At 41.5% G+C, this 21,115-nt stretch overlaps 1 protein-coding gene across 1 annotated transcript in view; it reads right to left on the reverse strand.

Moving 5' to 3' along the window:
• STAG2 (STAG2 cohesin complex component) overlaps positions 1–21,115 on the reverse strand; it is a 183,447-nt gene that overhangs the window by 99,132 nt on the left and 63,200 nt on the right. Inside the window, exons 2-5 of the mRNA XM_077826345.1 lie at positions 20,472–20,614; positions 9,581–9,659; positions 1,457–1,618; positions 236–332 (exon numbers count right to left, since the gene is read on the reverse strand). Coding sequence (XP_077682471.1) covers positions 236–332; positions 1,457–1,618; positions 9,581–9,659; positions 20,472–20,515 — 382 coding nt within the window. The 5' untranslated portion in view covers positions 20,516–20,614. The remainder of the gene's footprint in view (positions 1–235; positions 333–1,456; positions 1,619–9,580; positions 9,660–20,471; positions 20,615–21,115) is intronic.

A 21,115-nucleotide genomic window follows, 5' to 3' on the forward strand; every position in this document is an offset into this window, starting at 1 on the left:
ATACCTGCACCCAGTCTAGGAGGATTCTACAGTTTTAACTATACCAGTATAATTAATGCAGTACAACTGCCGAGTATAGACTAGCCCTCAGAGTGAGAAGGCACTCACTACACTATCAGCATAATAGCAAAGACTACTGAAGAGAGATTTGGCAGGCAATTATCTAAAACAAAGTGGATTTAGGATAGCTAGGGAAGTATTTTAACTTAACATGTTTCCAAAATATACATCTTACCTTTGCAGCCTGAACACTGAATAAAGAAGTTGATGAGGTCAAGAAGCGCTATATCTCTGTCATGTTTGTATGACTCTATCCAGTCATCCACTACAGACTGGGTCATGGGGGAAGGCAGGGGGAAGAGATAGAGAGAAAAAACAAAAACTCTTTATTAGTTTTTAACAAATTGATGAGGAAGTGAACTGTATTTCTCAACTCTTCACAGGAACACACAAATGGAGATTTTCTTCTCCCATTAGCAAAATGGGAGCCTTGAAATTTACTGACTGATACCAAGTAAAAGTTTTGAATCATCCTTTACTATTACAATACTTTCCTTCAAGAAATGGATGTCTGCTTTACTCTGTAAATATATACAAGCACAAAACTGACCATTAAGTGTGTGCAACTGACCAAAAAGCATATAAATATTGTGCTTCCTCCAGCTGACAGAATTTAGTGCAAAGGCCCTGCAATCCTATTAGTAAGGGGAAGTAGAGAAGTGCCTGATCAAAAAAATTAATGAGCCTCAAATTTCCTGGCGAGAATCCAATCCAGCTCCTGCTCATGTGATACAGATCTGCAATAGATAACTTCTGTTGCACTAATTTGTGGCAGAAATTGACAGACCTTTAGTGATAGCAACTTTACTCAATATCAGGAATTTTATTCTTGCCCATTTTAAGAAGAAATCCCATGTTACCCTTAGTTATTAAATGGTCACAAAATCCTTCCTGTTAAATGTTTGCTAAAAAGCTAAAGTAAGGAGGATTTAAGCTAAATACTGGTCACCCCTACATACTTTATATTGCAGCTTTATTGTTATTATGTGCCATTGATAACTATAATCATGACCTATATCTGACTATTTAGTCATTCAAGCTACTTAAAGGGATAAGTTAAAAATCATATGTAAACAAATGAAAACATCCTATATTTGAGAAATTATATTGTTAAAAGTCTTTTCATTTTATGTCAGTATTTACACATTAGTTTTCATTTCTCAATTAAAACGAATTCAATAGGTCAGCTTCACATTTAGGTTCTTAGTGATGCAAAACTTGGGTTTCAAACACCGTAGGGGAATATTTGTTTAAAGAGCTTGCCTTTAAAATTTGTTTAAAAATTGGGGGAAAACCTGTGGTGGGTTTAATTTTTATAAATACTTGTTTTTACTAAATTTTCAGCCAAATTTAAAGTTGAGCATCCCTTTAAGCCCTAAAGAGACTCAGATCTTACCTGCATAGCACTCTTGCCCATTTTAACAACCTCAAATAGCATCATGTTTTCCACACCATTCTGTTGGTGATGTCCATTCATCCGGTTTGGACCAGCAGGTTTCCCTCCTCCGTTTGCACCTTTCCCCTTTTCTCCTGGGCCTTTTTTCCCTTTTTTACAGGTCTGCAATCAAATCAAAAGCAACTTTCAAATCACTACAAATGTAAGAACATAAGAACGGTCAGATGGGTCAGACCAGTATCCTGTCTTTTGACAGTGGCCAATGCCAGGTGCTTCAGAGGGAATGAACAGAACAGTTAATCATCAAGTCATCCATCCCCAATCACCCATTCCCAGCTTCTGGCAAATAGAGACAAGGAACACCATCTCTGCCCATCCTGCACTGATGGACCTATCCTCCAGGAACTTATCTAGTTCTTTTCTGAACCCTGTTATAGTCTTGGCTTTCACAACATTCTCTGGCAAAGAGTTTCACAGGTTGACTATGTGTTGTGTGAATAAAAACTTCTTTTTGTTTTAAACCTGCTGCCTATTAACTTCATTTGGTGACCCCTAGTTTTTATGTTATGCAAAGGAGTAAATAACACTTCCTTATTTACTTTCTCCACACCATTCGTGATTTTACAGACCTTGATCATATCCCCCCTTAGTAGTCTCTTTTCCAAGCTGAAAAGTCTCACTTTTTAATCTCTCCTCATATGGAAGCTGTTCCATACTCCTAAATCATTTTTGTTGCCCTTTTCTGTACCTTCTCTAATTCCAACAGATCTTTTTTGAGATGGGGTGACTAGATCTGCACACAGTATTCAAGATGTGGCCGTACCATGGATTTATATAGAGAAAATAGGCTATTTTCTCTCTATTATTTATCCCTTTCTTAATGATTCCCAACATTAGCAGCCTTTTTGACTGCCGCTTCACATTGAATAGATGTTTTCAGAGAACTACCCACAATGACCCCAAGATCTCTTTCTTGAGTGGTAACAGTTAATTTAGACCCCATCACAGAATATGTATAGTTGGTGTTATGTTTTCCAACAGTCATTACTTTGCATTTATCAACACTGAATTTCATCCACCATTTTGTTTCCCTGTCACCCACTTATGAGATCCCTTTGTAAGTCCAAAGGGGACTGCGAAGAATTAACTATCTTGAGTAGCTTTGTAATCAAAGTTATCAAAATTTTAACTAGAATTACTATCAATACAATTACAACAATATTCAGGGTTTGCGCATCTAAAAAAAAGTTACTCACCTTGTACAATAATGATGGTTCTTCAACACTGTGTACCTATGGGTGCTCCACTCTAGGTGATTCCCGAGAAGTAACCACCACTGGAGGCCGGGACTTTGGAGTCGAGTCTGATACAGAGGTTAGTACTGCGGCACTGAATTTGGCATCTGCAGACGAATTCCCCAGGATGGCACAGTTTTCTGCAAAGGTATGTGCAGATGTCCAGGCAGCTGCTTTGTAGATTTCGGATACAAAGATACTCTTGGAGAAGGCAATGGATAAGGAGACCAACCTCGAAGAATGCGTGCGTAATGAAGATAGGGGTGCTATATTATGCAATTGGTAACAGAATCTAATACAGCTGGAAACCCACTTACAGAGTCTCTGAGCTGAGATGGCTGCAGATAGGTCAAAAGGTATAGCGGAGAGGAAAAGTCTTGGAGATTTCCTGAAAGTTCCTGTCCTGTTCAAATAGAAGGCCAAAGCTCTTCTCATGTCGAGCGTATAGAGGATGGCTTCCCTATTCTCCTCATGAGGTCTGGGATAAAAAATTGGAAACTGAATAAGCTGATTCATGTGAAATGCAGAAGTCACCTTGGGAGTGAACTCTGGATGTGATCTAAACGTGACCTTATCAGGAAAGAACACAGTAAAAGAAGGATGTGCCATCAAAGCTGCTCTCTCTCCTATTCTTCTTGCAGAGGTGACGGCGATGAGGAACATCCTCTTCACGTAAAGGTCAGTTACTGAACAACTCGCCATGGGTTCAAATGGTGGTACAAACAGTCCTTTTAACACTAGGTTAAGATCCCATTGGGGAGTGGAAGCCTGGGTTGTGGGAAGAGGTTTGCTATGGCTTTAAGAAATCTCTTCATAGTGAGGTGAGAGAAGATTGAGTATCCTTCCACCTGCTAGTGGAAGGTTACAACTGCTGCCGGATGAACCTTCAGAGAACTAAGAGAGTCCAGATTTCTTTAAAGTCAACAGGTAGCCTAAGGCTACCGGAAGGATGGCTGCAGTAGGAGTGATGCACCCTTGGGCTGGCACCAAATCTGGAACATCTTCCATTTGTGAAGGTATGTATGACAAGTAGCTCCCTTCCTACTGTGTAATGGCATCTCTTGTACTTCCTCAGAGCAAGATGTCTCTTTGTGCTGGAACCATGAAGGAGCCAGGCTTTGAGTTGTAGAATCCACAGATTGGGATGAAGAGTGCGCGTCTCGTTCTGCGACAAGATGTAAGCAGTGATTGGGAGATTCATCAGTGAACATGCCAGCTGTGACAGGTAAGGGTACCACATCTGCCTGGGCCAGGTGGGAGCAATCAGTATGAAGTTTGCTTTCTCACTGATTTTCAACAAGACCTTCAGTAATAGAGGGAATGGGGGAAAGGTATAAAGAAGGCCCGTGTCCCAAAGGAGGAGGAGAGTGTCTCCCATGAAGTGTCATCTGATCCTGGCCCTGGAGCAGTACTGTGGATGTTTCTTGTTCTGGTAAGTAGCAAACAGGTCTATTACTGGTGTCGCCCATTGTCGAATATGTCATGGAGTATCACCGACTACCTCCCATTCTGAGCCGTGTGGGAATCTGCGGCTGAGACTGTCGTGTTCTGTATTCCTAGTAGGCAGGCGGCTGATATTAGGACATTATGGGAGATACATTAGTTCTATAGTTTTATTGCCTCTACATGCAGGGAATGAGACCTGACACCTCCATGTCTGTTTATGTAATACATGCAGGCCTTGTTGTCTGTCATGATCCTTGTGTGTGTGTGTGTCTTTGATCAGCGGCAGGAAGTGAACGCACGCATTCCTGACCATTCTGAGTTCTAGCAGGTTGGTGTAGAGGCATGTCTCTCCTGGAGACCATTTGCGTGCGACCACTGTATTGCGTGACCACTGAGATGCACACCCCATCCTATGAGGGATACATCAGTGGCCAGGAGTAGAGAAGGGGAAGTGTGAGCAAACGGGATTCCTGTACTGATGTTTACTGGGTCCTTCCGCCAGTCCAAGGATTGTTTGATCCTGGTGTGCATTGACAGAAGTTTGCTTATGTTGTCTCTGTTCTGCCTGTGAACTGAACCATACTTGGTAGCACCTCATGCATAATTTGGCATGAGCAATAACTGATGTGCCCACAGACATGTGTCCCAGAAGCTGGAAGCAATGTCTGGCCGAAATTTGTGGGCTAGATTGTACTGTGTCTATCAACACGGATAGACTGAAAAATCGGTGATGTAAGAGGAATGCCTTCACCTGAATGGAGTTGAGGTCAGCTCCTATGAACTCAAGCCTCTGTACCCATGTTTAGGTAGATTTTTGTTCATTGATCTGTAGGCCCAGATTCAGAAGCAGGCTCCATGTGGCCTGAGTGACTTGTTGGGCCTCTGTGAAGGACCATGCCCTGAGAAGGAAATTGTCCAGGTAAGGATAAATCATGATGCCTTGAGAGCGTAAGTGGGCTGCCACTACAGAAAGGGCCTTGGAGAATACCTTGGAGGCCAATGAGAGTCCGAAAGGCAGTACTGTGTACTGGTCCTGGCTCAGCATGAATCTGAGGTAATGCCTGTGACTCGGTATGATAGAAATGTGGAAATATGAGTCATGAAGGTCAAGGGCCGAGAATCAATCTCCTTCCTCTAAGGCTGGAATGATCATTAGGGTGACCATCTTGAATTTCTGCACTTTGATGTGCTCTGAGGTCCAGTATGATACTTTGGTATCAGGAAGTAGCAAGAGCAGAAGCCTTTGCCTCATATATACAGGCACAGGTTCTATAGCTCCTATGCTGAGCAGATGGTTTACCTCCTGATATAGTAGACTCGTGTGAAAAGGTTCCCTGAAAAGGGACAGGGAAGGGCATGGGAGAGGGGAAGTGGGGAAAGAGGAGGAGAAATGGATGTCCCTACAGATCGAAGGGTTGCCCACAAATCCTTCCATACGTGAAGAGACGAGTTGGTCTTTTTGGAAAATAACTTCATCCTCCTCAAAAGGAAGGTCCTCCACCATGGTTGGAACCTCTTTAGGGAAGCCGGACAAATGCAGCCACGAAGCCCATCTAATAACAAAACAATGGCCATGGAAATTGAATGCAGCGCCATGTTGGCCACATCTAATGCAGACTGGAGGAATGTTTTAGCCACACCTCGATTATGGACCTGAATTTGTCTTTATGGAAGTCCAGAAGCTGTTCAACAAAGGAACTGAGTTTCATATCATTCTAGTAGTCCTATTCTGGCAGCAAAGCCTGGTAATTTGTTACACAGAACTGGAGGGCGGCTGATGAATATGCCTTTTTGCCAAACAGGTCCAGACACTTCCCAACCAGACATACGGGGTGGATTTAAACTGGGTCTGGCAGCCCCTAGAATTAACCACATCCACAACGATGGAATCAGGAGGCAAGTGGGAAAAGGGAAATTATGTGTCCTTCGCTGGCATGTCATACTTTTTGTCCATCTGTCTGCATGTTGGCAGGAGGGACACAGGGGTCTGCCATGACTTTGGCAGGGTCCAGGCATGCCATTAACTGGGAGGGCCACTCTGGCAGAAGTGGAAGAGTGTAAAATGTCTACCAATTTGTGGTGAGGCTCAGTCACTTCCTGCAAATGTATTTGTAGAGCTTCTGCCACCCTCTGAGTTAGGTCCTGGAATGATTTAAAATCATCAGCCACAGATAACGGAGAGGGCATCACTGCCTCATCTGGTAAGGATGATGAGAAATTAACTTGAGGAGTGTCTTCCTCCTCTGACCCTGCCCCAACTTCCTCCCTCGACAGCTCAGGGGATTCCAAAGCTTTCGAAGCTGCAGATGAAGAAGGGCGACTCCCTGCCTGTTTGTATGCCACACTAAGGGCCTGGGAGGACTGCTGCCTCTGAGCCTGCCAATGGTCCCAGTATGGACACTGAGGATACGGAGCCAGTGGCTGGTACTATGGTTGGCCAAACCATGGAGTCTGATATCCCTGGTGCCCACAGTGAAATCGGGCCCCACATAGTGGGTAAAACGATAGTGGGAACCCAAGTCCTCTTGCTTACTTCCCGACTCAGACGATGAGAAAGGCAGTGCATGGTAGAGAAATGTCAGCGAGTCAAATACTCTGTGAGAACTCAGTGCCAGGGCCCAGTACTAAGTAGGGGCAAGTCCAGTGCGTCGGACACCAAGAGATCCGTTGCACTCCAGAAATCCTGCAATGCGGATGGGGTCGGTACCAGTAGTTGTCAGTGCCAAAAGGCTTGTACCAATACAGTCAGAGATGTGGACCTGGCCATGCAGTCCGTTGTCATCATGCACATCAGGGTCAGTACCTGGGCCAATGTCTGTGCCAACACAGCCTTTCCCATTGCAGATCTCCCATGCCTTTTGATGCCCCTGTTGTACTGGTACTTCTTTGCCCATGCCAATCAGTTCTTTGAGCAGACCGACTTGCTCTGTCTGCTTGGTACCACACTTGCCCAGAGTACAGGCTTCAGGCACAGTAAGTACTGATGGAGCCAGAGATCGTTTCTGGCTCAACTGGATCTCACTATGGGGAGTCACAGACCTTTCCTTAGTGGTCTTGAGTGAGTGCCTCATCTTCTTGGGATCACCTGCCTTCAAAGTAGAAGGCTGCAGTAAGTTCTCCCCGGGACTCCGGAGGTTGAAGGGCAGACTCCATGAAAGGCTCTCAGTCTTTCCTGGACCTGGGTTTTAGTTGCTGGCACCAACCACACTTTTGTGAGTTATGCTTTCTCCTAGGCAGTGAATGCACCACAAGTCTCCGTCAGTCACTGGGAAAGATTCCTTGCAACTGAGGCACTTTTTGAAGGCTGCAGAGCCAGGCATACCCTTGTCCAGGGCCCTCTCCCCCACTGGGGCTGGCCGGAGGCAAATGCTTTCTTCTTGCTTTTTGTTTTTTTTTCTTTTTCTCTTTCTTTCTTTCCTTGGCACAGACAACAAAAAACAAATGAGATAACAAAATTAAAGTCTTCAATGGAAGACAAAATTTACAAAACGAAAGGGAGCTAACGATCTGTGAACAGACAGCTCTGAGCTTTCTCTCTTGCCAGGGGTGGTTGAGAAGGAACTGAGGAGGCAATGCCCATGGATGCTGGCTAGCTTCATGGCAGGCAAGGAGCAGTGCATACGCGGGCAGGACAGACTGCTACCAAAGTTCTCTGATCGGCAGCAGAGACGTCCAGACACACCTACAGTGGAGTACCCTCAGGGACATTACTCGAAGAAGAACCTATGGATTTCCAAAACCCTTATTTGTGAATTATTTTTAGTTGAAAATGAAGTTTAACCTGGAAATCATTATATAGCCACACATTTAAAAAAAGGATCGGTAAATAATTTCATGTAGTGAGAACACTATCAAAGTATTTTCCATTTTTTATACAAAAAAATCCTTTACTATCTGTTTTATGGTACGACTAAAACAGCTACTGCAACCTACTTATAACACCATCTTGAATTTCACTCCAAACAAGACAACCTGCATCTCAAGGAATTCAGAGGTGAAGGGATTAATGTATATAATTGTGTTGAAAAGCAGTTCGGTGAGGAACATGACCGGAGTCTGGGGGTGAAGGAAGCTCCATGCTCCTCCTTAGTGTTCGCTAAAATGCAAATTGTTCTGTTTCCTGCAATCTTCCTCCCTTCCCCCCTTAATCTGATGGGCCCATGTACTGCTTATATATAAATTAAGGTAAACTCACATTCCTTTCAGAGTAGCAGCCGTGCTAGTCTGTATTCGCAAAAAGAAAAGGAGTACTAGTGGCACCTTAGAGACTAACCAATTTATTTGAGCATAAGCTTTCGTGATAAGCAGCCGATGAAGTGAGCTGTAGCTCACGAAAGCTTATGCTCAAATAAATTGGTTAGTCTCTAAGGCCACTAGTACTCCTTTTCTTTTCACATTCCTTTGTCTCAGGCAGACTATGCTTACGCATGGCTTGCGAAACACATTTTAAGAATGGTTTCAGAGTAGCAGCCATGTTAGCACATATTAACAACATTTGGTACTCACCCTGTAAATACATTATGCAAGAATATTCATGATCAGTGAGTTATTCATTCTTCAATTATATCTTTACATGCCACCTTTTACATACAGATTATGACAACAGTGCTGAGTATGGCAGGCCTGACAAGAGCTGCTGACACAGACTGGGCCTCTGTGTCACAGTGAAGCTCTCCCACTGACAGGACTTGTCCGAAGACAAGGCAGCTTGAGCATCAATGAGTGATGCCAACAGTATTGGAGAGGGGTGTGTGAGCGTGTGTGCATGAGATTACACCCCTACTGGTTGACAAAATCAGCGAGTGGCTGGCTTTCCCTCTTACACAGAGCAAATGGTTTGAGGACCTCCCTCATTAGGACCAGATCTGACAGTATCTGAGCTCCGGGAACTACACAGATAGTAATGTCCTCCGGCCTGGTGCATCTAGCCCTGGACGTGAGGAAGCAGGTTGGGCTTCTTTCCCTTGGTGGTGCCAGTGGTGTTGGTCTTGCCAGAGGCTTTGGCACCTGCAGCTCTGTCTCATGCTATGGGAATACCATCAGTGTGGGTCGGTCAGTGTCACCATTTATGCCCTTCGTTTGGAGCCTGAGAAGATAAAGGGGCACAGGGCGCATACCAACAGAGACAGCTAGCAAACATCTTCCAGTCTCCGATCTGGAGCACATGCACACCCAGAGTTCGTACACACAGGATCATCACTCACAGAAGAAACAACAGATATGTAACGTGTTAAGAACTTTTTTAAAAGAAATTTTAGGTATTTCTAGTTCAATTTTTTCCCCACAATGGTACAGCCACCTAACCCGCATTAAAACAATTCTTGCACTTATCAGTCTGCACACAATTTCAAGTGTTTCAATATCCCAGATAAACTGAACATACTTTTCCTTTGCCTTGTTTTTGATTTTTTCCTTCAATATCTTCAAAGTCTGTATCAGAAGAAAAGTGTGTTTCAGACTCCCTGTAATGACAAACAAATATTTACATACTACATCAGAAACCTTACTGTCAAAATAATTGTAGCAATATTATCTACATCTTCAATAAGATTATGTCAACTCAGTATGAACAAATATTTAAATCTAGGCCTTTCATTTTAAATCCATTTTGTCCTAACAACTAATTAACATGCTAGAGAACCATAAATAAAAGGTTCCTTCTGCTGACAGTGCAGGAAGGTGTCTTCTGTGAAATCAAATGGCTATGGAATTTTCTTTCCTTTTTTAAAAACTTACAGAAATCCAACTATTGAACCTTGAAGCTGGTTGAAAAATTTTGAATTTTCAACAAAAAAATTCACAAAAAATATTCTGGCTTTTTCAACCAGCTGTGTTAGACAATAGATAAAGAGATAGGAAGAATCCTGATCTAACATATTTATGCACACCACTTAGTTATCTTTACCTAGTTAAACATACTTGAAGTAGCTTTGTATTTTATCAAAACTCAAATTTTGTAAAATTTAAATTGGACAGCCAAGAACAACAACATTCTGTGTTTAATTTTAATGAAAATGTTGACACGCTGTTTGCTCAAAATACATTTACATGTTTTAAAAGTCTTGCATACATTGAGACTATATCAGGCTGCACGGGTGAACCACCCCGAGTTCCTTCTCCATCCACCACCAAGTCTCAGAAGAAAACTCATAAGGAAGGAAGGTAGTGGAACACATCTTGAAAAATTACAGTTATTGCACAGAGTGAGTAACCTCTCTCCCTCTCTTTGAGTAATGTCCCTATAAGCATTCCACTTCACATGACTCCCAAGCAGTATCCCTCATAAGGAGACATGAGCTTTGAAATCAAGTCCAGAACTGAAGAAAGAATTACCGTATCAGATCTAGAGGCACTGACTAGGGCATAGCATCTAAAGAAGGTGTGTACCAAATACCATGTAGCAGCTCTGCAGATCTCAGATACTGGGACACTATTAAGTAGAGCTATAGATGTAGACTCTGACCTCACAGAGTGAGCCAGCACACAAGGAGGTAGTGGAATGCTGGCTGCAATGTAACAAGCAAATTATACAGCAGAAATCCAATTTGGATTTCTTTGGGTAGAAATAGCAGAACTTTTAGATCGGTTTTCAAATAAAAAAAAAACAGTACTAAATCATTTTGATAGGTTTCAGAGTGGTAGCCGTGTTAGCCTGTATCAGCAAAAACAACAAGGAATACTTTTGGCACCTTAGAGACTAACAAATTTATTTGGGCATAAGCTTTCGCGGGCTAGAACCCACTTCATCAGATGCATGGAGTGGAAAATACAGGAGCAGATATAAATACATGAAAAGATGGGAGTTGCCTTACCAAGTGTGAGGTCAGTCTAACAAGACAATTCAATTAACAGTAGGATACCAAGGGAGGAAAAATAACTTTTGCAGCGGTAATGAGAGTGGCCCCTTTCAAACAGTTGACAAGAAGGTGTGAGTAACAGTAGGGGAAAATTAGTATGGGGGAAAATTAGGTTTGTAATGAGCCAACCACTCCCAATCTTTATTCAGGCCTAATATGATGGTGTCCAGTTTGCAAATTAATTCCAGTTCTGCAGTTTCATTTTGGAAATTTCACAGACTATCTAGTGAGAAAGCTAATTCCTTCCTGACATCTAGACTCAGTCCCGAGAAAAGCAGTCCCGAGATTGGCATTACAAGGTTTTGGAAACAAAATTGTCAGGTAAACGATCTGATTCAGATGAAATTCAGAAGACACTTTAGAAAAGAAATTGGGATGTGACGAAGGAAACCTTATCCTTGTAGAATACTGGGAATGGAGGATCTGCCATTAAGGCCCCCGTTGCTCCTACTCTGCAGACTGATGTAATAGCCACGAAGAAGGCTGTCTCCATAGACAAAGTTCAGTAAGGAGCAGGTTGCCATCGGTTCTAAAGAAGGTTTTGTGAGCTTTCAGAAATAAATTATGGCCCCAACCTGGGGGCTTTTACCTGTGGGAAAGGATTTCCCAGACTGTTCATGAAGAGTATAGCTGTAGGATGAACAAACCGGGAAAACCCTTCATTCGTGGTATGAAAAGTTGTTAAGATGGCCAAATGAACCTTGAGAACACTGACAGTCCTGTTTTCTTTAGTTGCAGCAGGTAGTCCAGAACAAGCAGAAGTGAGGCAAATTCAGCAACAATTTTCTGGCATTCACACCAGTGACTAAATATTCTCTACTGTTGAAGGTAGATTTTTTCCTACTATTCAGTAATATCTGTTGTACCTCTGCAGTACAGGTCAACTTTAATCCCGTGAACTTTCACACCCCCTAGTGGTTTCTTGGGGTGACCATCGACCCTGTACCATGGGAGCACTGAGGTGTGCCCTCTATCCTAACAGAGATGCATCCATGGTTATAGTTACCATGGCGTTGACTGAAGGAAGGAATCTCCCGTGCCTACATTGTGATGAACCTTCCACTTATCTAGGGTGTGCTTCACCTATTGAGGAACTGACACTTGTTTGTCCAGGCTGTGTTTGTTTGGCAGGTATACTGACCTGAGACAGCCCTAGAAACTGCAGAGGTGTAATCTCGCATGCTCTGTCATGAAAGTGCAAGCCTACAAGTGACCTAGAAGTTGATGACAGTTTCTGACTGAAGTCTGCGAGCGCCCTTGAATAGTTGGGACAAGCATCATGAACCTGTTCACAGAAAGGAAGGTCCTTGATGACAAGGGTCCAGGGATGCCCCTATAAATTGTATGTTCTATATGGAAGTCAGTGTGGATTTTTCCCACATTCAATTGAAGACCCAAGTCCAAGAACTGAGGAAGTGCCCTCTGCATGAGTCTTACTCTTACTGTGACTGATCCTCAAGCAGACAGTCATCAAAGTACAGGTATACTATGATTGCCTGACAATGGAGGTAGTCTGTCACTACTGACTTTAAGGTTAGAAGAAACCATTGTGATCTAATCTGACCTCCTGCACATTGCAGGCCACAGAACTTCACCAACTTCTGAAAAAGACCCCTAACCTCTGGATGAGTTACTGAAGCCCTCAAGTCAGAAAATTCACCATTTACATTAGTTTAAACTTGCAAGTTATCCATGACCTATGCTGCAGAGGAAGATGAAAAACCCCCAGGGTCTCAGCCAATCTGACCCAGGGGAAAATTCCTTCCTGACTCCAAATATGGTGATCAGTTAGACCCTGAGAACGTGGGCAAGATCCCCCAAGCAGATAGCTGGAAAAGAATTCTGTGTAGAGCCCTCCCCATCTACTGCCCCGTGTCCAGCCGCTGGGAATTTCTGCTACTGCCAATCACTGATGGGCCACATGCCATTGTAGGCAGTTCCATCATTATCATCCCCTCCATGAATTTATCAAGCTCAGACTTGGAGACAGTTAGGTTATTTTTCCCCCACTGCTCCCCTTGGAAGGCTGTTCCAGAATTTCACTCCTCGGAAGGTTAGAAACCTTTGTTTAATTTTGAGCCTCGATTTGTTGATGGCCAGTTTAAAGCCATTTGTTCTTGTGTCCACATTGGCACTTAACTTAAATAATTCCTCTCCCTCCCTGGTATTTATCCCTCTGATATAGTTACAGAGAGCAATCATATCTACCCTCAGCCTTCTTTTGGGTAGGCTCTTTCAGTCTCCTCTCATAATAAGGTAGATTTTCCATTCCTCATATCATCCTAGTAGCTCTTTTCTGCACCTGTTACAATTTGAATTCATCATTACTGTGGCCAGAGTTTGCCAAACGGTTTTTGCAGGTTCCAGCAGAGCCTTTTTGATAGGATGTGCAACTCTGGATGATGCCGCAGAGTGAAAAACATCCAACAGCTTGAGTTGAGATTCTTTAACATTCTCAAGCGTATCTGTAGAGAATCTGCCCCATGTTTAATGAGGTCTTGAAACTGTCGAAAAATCATCAGCCACAGTTGGAGGAGAAGGTATTATGGTCTCATCTAGTGATGAGGATGAGATGTCAATCTGATGGGGAGGCTCTGTCTGTCCTAGCCTCCTGATCCTCAAACCTTTCCTCCTGCTGAGTGGTGTGCTGGGAAGGGGAAGCTTCAGTCTCCCTGTCATCTCGGTGAGAGACTGTCTGAACCTTGGTGAACTGTTGGCAATAAGCTGCTCAAGGATCCCAATATGGCCACTGAGAAGCACAGTGGGAAGGGGGTAGCATACAGGGATGATCCCAACAAGAACCATGAGGTCCCCAGACATTCTCCCTCTCTCTTTGAGAAAGGGGTTTCCTATGTAGGTAGGAAAGAGAACCCTGGACAGAGACTGATGATACTGAAGGGACGTCTCTATTGTCGTCTCTTCTTCCCCTAACCAAAAAGGGAGGTGAATTAGATGGTACAAAAGATGTATAAGAATCCAGATAGCAAGTGGTTCTTGGTACCAAGAGATGCAAGCAATGGAGACTCTAGTTCAGCAGTCACCGATCAGTCCTTCAGGCACCTAAAGTCTTGCAAATCAAGCAGAGTGGAATTGCAGCACCGAGTGAGGTTGAGATATGCACTGACTGTATTGTAGGTTTGTCCCTGGGGGACAGCACCAAGTTTTGAGCACTTCACATAGTTGGAGGCTTAATCTTACACAGTACCGAAGAACTCAACAGAGGTACCAGGAGAGAGGTTAAGTCCAGTGGTACTGGTCTTCTCTATTTGTTCTGACCAGCTCTGCTAGATGGTACCAGCACCTTCTCAGAGCCTCACTTACTTTCAGAAGAGCTACGGTACAAGAGGAGCCCACTACCTCTTCAAGATCGAGCCTTGAGGCTAGATTCTGAGGCTATTACCTGCTCAGAGAGCAAGGTCTTTTCAAAGTGGATTCCTAGAGGGGAGTTAGAGCTCCCCTTCTTGGAACCTCTACTTGAGGTCTCTAAGGCTTTTCCCATTCTGCAAGAGTGTTTCACCAAGGTGGAAGGGGTACTAGATATCTCTGGAAACTGATGTACAGGGGGGTTTCTTATGACCGGTTTCCAAAGCGGGGTGAAGGGAGAGCTCCATAATTAATAGTCACAACTTCATTTCCCAGTTCTTCCTTGCCCTGGATTTGAGGGCAACACAGCTTCTGTGGAATGTGCAACTTCTCTAGGCAACGAACATACTTAAGAATATCTGTTGTTGACCAGGATAGCCTCTCTACATGTGAGGCGGCGATTAAACCCTGATTAACCAGGTATACCCCTTAGGAAGGGCCTCCCTGGAGGAAATAAAACAAACTTCCAAATAACTAAAATAAACCTAGTTAGACTGAAATCAGAAGGTAGTCCAGATGAACACAATGGGGATACACTAAGCTTCATCACAGGCCGAGATAGCTGAGAAAGAACTGAGGGCTATTTACCCATGCAGCCTGATATGGCCTCAGTGATGGGTACAAGGATATCAGCAGAGTAAGCCCAGGCCGAACAGACATTGCTAACAAAAATCTCTGATCAAAGACACGTTGGACACACGTGCACCTGAAGTGGAGCACCCATAGGGACACTACTCTTAGAAGAGCCATTCATTTTTAGACACCTAAAAGAAATACAATGGAACATAATGTTGCGGAATATTTGCAATTAACTAAAAGTGTTTCACAAGGGTAAGTTATTTCAATATTGGTCTTTTTGAAATACTATTAGCATGTCTAAGACGATGAAAGTGTCACCATTTTTTTAAAGAATTTTCATTAAACCAGGCATCTTAACAGAACAAAGGGGTTGGTTTTGTTAAGAAAATTCATAACATCTTGAGACAAAGTAAGACAAAAATGGGTAAAACAACGAATAAAATTGGAGCTTATTAGCTTCTTCCCGACTATGAATATGCATGAGACTATGGCACAAGTACGTTTCAGTGAGACCTATATGCTGCACTTCACTACATTTTCTTAATATCTGCCACACTACTGCAAAACTGACGGCTCTCCTCCCTGCCAAAGCTTGTAAGCAAGACTATTCTATTAGAAAATATACATGAATGTCAATGGGAGTTACAAATCTATTAAGAGAATAGGGACAGAGAATACATCTACTGTGGTTCAAAACTCAGAAGTTTTCTACAAAATTTTCTAAAATGTTGGCACGTGTAGCAACACTACACTTTTACTTTAACATACCATACTTTTAAAAAATGCTATAATATAAATTAGGGCTGTCAACTGATTAAAAAAATTGTGATTAATCGCAAGATTAATCGCACTGTTAAATAATAAAAGAATACCATTTATTTAAATATTTTGGGGTGTTTCTACATTTCCAAATATACTGATTTTAATTACAACACAGAATACAAAGTGTACAGTGCTCACTTTTGTTTTTTATAGTGCATATATTTGTAATAAAAAAATAAAGAAATAGTATATTTCAATTCACCTAATACAAGTACTGTATTGCAATCTCTTTATCATGAAAACTGAACTTACAAATGTAGCATTATGTACAAAAAAATAACGGCATTCAAAAATAAAACAATGTAAAACTTTAGAGCCTATAAGTCCACCTAGCCCTACTTCAGCAAATCACTCAGACAAAAGTGTGGTTACATTTACAGGAAATAATGCTGCCCACTTTCTGTTTACAATGTCACCTGAAAGCGAGAACAGGCTTCACATGGCACTGTTGTAACCGGCATCACAAGATATTTGTGTGCCAGATGCGCTAAAGATTCATATGTTCCTTCATGCTTCAATCACAATTCCAGAGGATGTGTGTTCATGCTGATAACGGGTTCTGCTTGAAAATAAACCAAAGGAGAGCGGACCAAGACATGCTCATTTTCATCATGAGTTAGATGCCACCAGCAGATGGTTGATTTTCTTTTTTGGTGGTTTGGGTTCTGTAGTTTCTGCATCGGAATGTTGCTCTTCTTAGACTTCTGAAAGCATGCTCCACACCTCATCCGTCTCAGATTTTGGAAGGCATTCCAGACTCTTAAACCTGGAGTCGAGTGCTGTAGCTATTTTTAGAAATTTCACATTGATACCTTATTTGCGTTTTGTCAAATCTGCTATGAAAATGTTCTTAAAACGAAAACGTGCTGGGTCATCATCCGAGAGTGCTATAACATGGAATATGTGGCAGAACGCGGTAAAACAGAACAGGAGACAGACAATGCTCCCCAAGGAGTTTAGTTACAAATGTAATTAACGTACTTTTTTTTTTAAAGCAAGCTTCATCGGCATGGAAGCATGTCCCCCAGAATGGTGGTTGAAGCATGAAGGGGCATACGAATGTTTAGCATATCTGGCATGTAAATACCTGGCAATGTCTGCTACAAAAATGCCATGTGAACACCTTTTCTCACTTTCAGTTGACATTGTAAATAAGAAGCAGGCAGCAGTATCTCCCGTAAATGTAAACAAACTTGTTTGCCTTCGTGATTGTCTGAACAAGAAGTAGTACTGAGTGGACTTGTAGGCTCTAAAGTTTTACATTGTTTTGGTTTTGAGTGCAGTTATGCAACAACAACAAAATACATTTATAAGTTACACTTTCACAATAGAGATTGCACTACAGTACTTGTATGAGGAACTGAAAAATACTATTTCTTTTGTTTATCATTTTTACAGTGCAAATATTTGTAATAAAAATATAAAGTGAGCACTGTACACTTTGTATTCCGTGCTGTAACAGAAATCAATATATTTGAAAATGAAGAAAAACATCCAAAAGTATTTGATAAATTTCAATTGGTATTCTACTGTTTAACCATGCAATTTATCATGATTAATTTTTTTAATCGCAGTTAATTTTTTTAGTTAATCGTGTGACTTAACTGTGATTAATCAACAGCCCTAATATAAATGTAAGAGTTAGGAAACAAAAAGGCCACCTGTTCCTACAGCAATATTAACTTGGCTAAATTTCACCTACGTAATATTAGTATTTTTGCATTTCTTGTTAAATTTTGTTATTAAACCTTACACGTGTATCCTAAATTATATAGACTATGCACTGTATGCAAATTCATGTTGTCATAGAACCTATAACATTTGCATTTGCTGACATACTTTTAAACTATGCAACCTTAAAAGTGATCTGCAAAGGGAAAGTGTCAGTACTTGCTTCTTTATAATATATAAAGGATGCCAGAAAGTTGAGAACCCCTACAGTTGCAAAAAACATTTTCAAGCTAGTTGGTTTATTTTTTAAACTTTAGAATGATCAGGTATGTCAACATTTTGTTGTTCCCATTTTGTAGAGGAGGACTCAAATATGGATTGGAATTGTCCCCAACCATTAAAAACACAGGCTGTAAGTCTTTAATAAAAAAACTTTCATCCCAAAACTTGGCATGTGAGAGTTTAATAGGTGTGAAAACCCAAATTCTAAACATATGATTAAGGGCTTGTCTACACAAGAAAGCTGTACCACTTTAACTTAGGGTATGACTTTAAACAGGTTTAATTAAACTAATGAAAAAGGCTGTGGATACACATCTATTTTGGTTAAACCACATTTATTTCAATTTGCTTTAAGCTGATTAGGAATCAGTTTAAATTAAACCACAATAAAATACTCTTAAAATAAGAGATGCCCATATAGATTTTTACACCAGTTGAAACCAACTTAAACTGGTGCAACTATTTCTTGTAAATAAGGCCTAAGAATTCCTCTTTCCTCCTTTCTCAACTGTTAAGTTTTACACCCTTAGTACTTCTGTTGTCATGATCTCACTAGTTCTCCAGATGTCCCTAGTCTTTTAGGAAAAAGAACAGACAAAACTTGCATCTTACATAAACACAACACATATCACACACAAGTTTTAATTTAAAAACCTTTCAGAAAATACATTGTGAAGAAGCAAATAAATCACACAAACCCAATTCTAATTTATGGACATGCACACAATTCGGAGAAATTGTTTCTTGATTTAACAGTTGTGTGTATTTAATTTTCTTGGAGAGTGGAGCCAGAGGAAAAGAGAAGGGTAGGGAGTAATAGGGTTAAGTGACTGTGCTTAGTAACAGATTTAAATAGTTCCTACCTGACAGAAAGTTAACCTTAGAACTCTATTAGACTCTGCTAATAAATATATTTTTTAAAAGTCTTAAATACTGCTGATGCTCTAAATCCATTTTTTCCAATCACATATCTCTCTCCCCACCCCCAGTACTTTTTTTTATTGTTCCCAACCAACCCGAAGAAAGTTGGTACTCTTCATTAAGCATGAATTACATGCAGAGTTCAAATTTTAGGTACTTTTCAGCTGAAGTCATGACTCAAAGAAGGGTTTTTAGAATTTCTTAAGTGAACTACAAAGGAAAAAATTGATTATGTATAAAGAAGGCCTAAAAAGGTTTCTGTCTGTACCTATGAGATACATTTAGCTTTTCCTCCCCTGTTAAAAACAAAAAAGCCCACAACCCACATTAGGAACCCAGTTTTTGTCGACCCTGAAAGATTACGGATGACTGGAGAACCCGTAGGATATTATCACAAGTAACTGAAAAGTGGTATCATCTACAGTTAAAGTTTATCAAAACACACACACATATTGTTTTATATATATTTATATATATAGTGATAGACCCAGGCCAGTTGGGTACAGCAGAGTAGCAGAAGGCAGATATACTCGCCACTGGATTAACAGTTTTCTGTTCCCTGACTGACCAAAACAGGGGCTGCTCCAGGCTAATGAGAACACCGGACTCCAGTTAACCTACAAAAGAGTCAGGTGAGGCCATTAAACTAATGTGACCACCTGACTCTAATTAAGGCCCTTCTGATACTATAAAATGGCTCACTCCAGTCAGGCCGAGGAGAGCCAGGGAGCCAGAGGAGAGGAAGTGCAGCTGAAGGGCTGGTTAATGAAGACACCCTCAAGTCATTGATAAGGGAGCCCTAATGTAAGAGTGAAGAAGGAGAGCTGTGAGGAAGTGGCTCAGAGAAATGTAGCAACTCTGGCAGTGAAAGGTTGGCTGCCAACAGCTGCTACCATTAGGGTCCCTGGGCCGGAACCTGGAGTAGAGGGCAGGCCTGGGTTCCCCCCAACCCACCACTACAGAAACACCTCCTGGGAGGGGAAAACAGGCCCCTGTCAGAACAAGAGGCTAAACTGTTTTGGTATGAGTCCGTAGGAGCAACAGGGACTGTGGGAGTTCTCTCACCAACATTCTTGCTGGCTTATGATGAAAAGGGCTCAGTAGACTGCATCCTTGGCTCTAGAGAGAGAAGGGCTAGATGGAGGGTTGCAGTGAGCCTCTGAAGCTAGCATAAACTACCTGGAAGCGCGGGACCCACGGGGACAATGTCGGAGCTCTGCCAGTATATATCTCTGTCTCACACACACACACACTTGGCAAAAAAGCAACTCTCTTAAGGATTAAGCAACCCTAGCCCTTTAAAAAAAGGGCCTCAATCAACATCTGTCTCCCTAAACAGAAACAAGACGACTTGACATTACTCCTATTTCTGTCCAGAAAATTTCTAATCCAGAGAAAAAGTTTTTTTCAGAAAGTTATAAGCATCTGAAAAATGTTGCTATAATGGAAACTATTCTGTGACCATGACAATAGATTCTCCTACTAGCAAAATGCTTGATTAAAGATTCTAAAAATCTAGAGTAAAAAATAAAGTTAAACCATTTATATGATTGCTATTTTAACTCTCTCTGGAAACACAGGACACCATTCAAGCCATGCTTTAGATTTAAATCACTGTAACTACTTGACAGAATAAACTTTGTTATGTATGTATTAAGCATTGTTCATTTTTCTGTTTTCTTTAGCAATTAATCAGAGCAACAGTGTATATTGTCATTGCACCTATAACAAATGTGTTTTACCTTAAAAAGTTTGGCCACTGCAATTTTAATTACTTACTGAAGGAGAGTAAAATCACTTGGTATTTCTGGAGCTGCTATCATTTCTTTATCATCTTCTGGACCACCACTGTATTGGAAATATGTTCAAAAAACAGTTTACGGTGCGCAAGCACGTTTTCTTCCTTTCACAAAAGACAACTCCTATTAAAAAAAACACAGACCAGGTCAATCTTTACTATTAATGAAAGACGCAAAAATGTTATGGTCATTAATGTCTTGTACTGTATATCAGCCTCTGACATATATTTCAGAAGACTGGAAGTTTATTTTCTCCTTTTAAATTACAATTTTTATAAGTGCTCTTCACCCCATAATCTCTCCCCAAACTCCTGCAACAGCATCACAATATTAAAACAAAATACAGCACAACATGGTAAATGATATATAGAAAAAAGTCTCATTTTAGAACGTGAAGCGGCAAAGAGAATATGCATGCATTCCTGATTAGTCTAGATCATTTTAGAAGACTAATCTAAAGAACAAAACTTCAATTTCTTCTTTGAACCAAGGCCTTGTCTGCATCCACAGTAGCTAGACACCACAGTGAAAAGCACTCTGTGTCCACAATGCAGTGAAAGGCTCTGGCAAGAAGGCAGTAGGGAAAAGCTCTGACAGAAAGGAGCTGCCAAAGCCTTTCCTCAC

This window comes from Eretmochelys imbricata, chromosome 9 (assembly GCF_965152235.1).
Source record: "Eretmochelys imbricata isolate rEreImb1 chromosome 9, rEreImb1.hap1, whole genome shotgun sequence".
NCBI lineage: Eukaryota > Metazoa > Chordata > Testudines > Cheloniidae > Eretmochelys > Eretmochelys imbricata.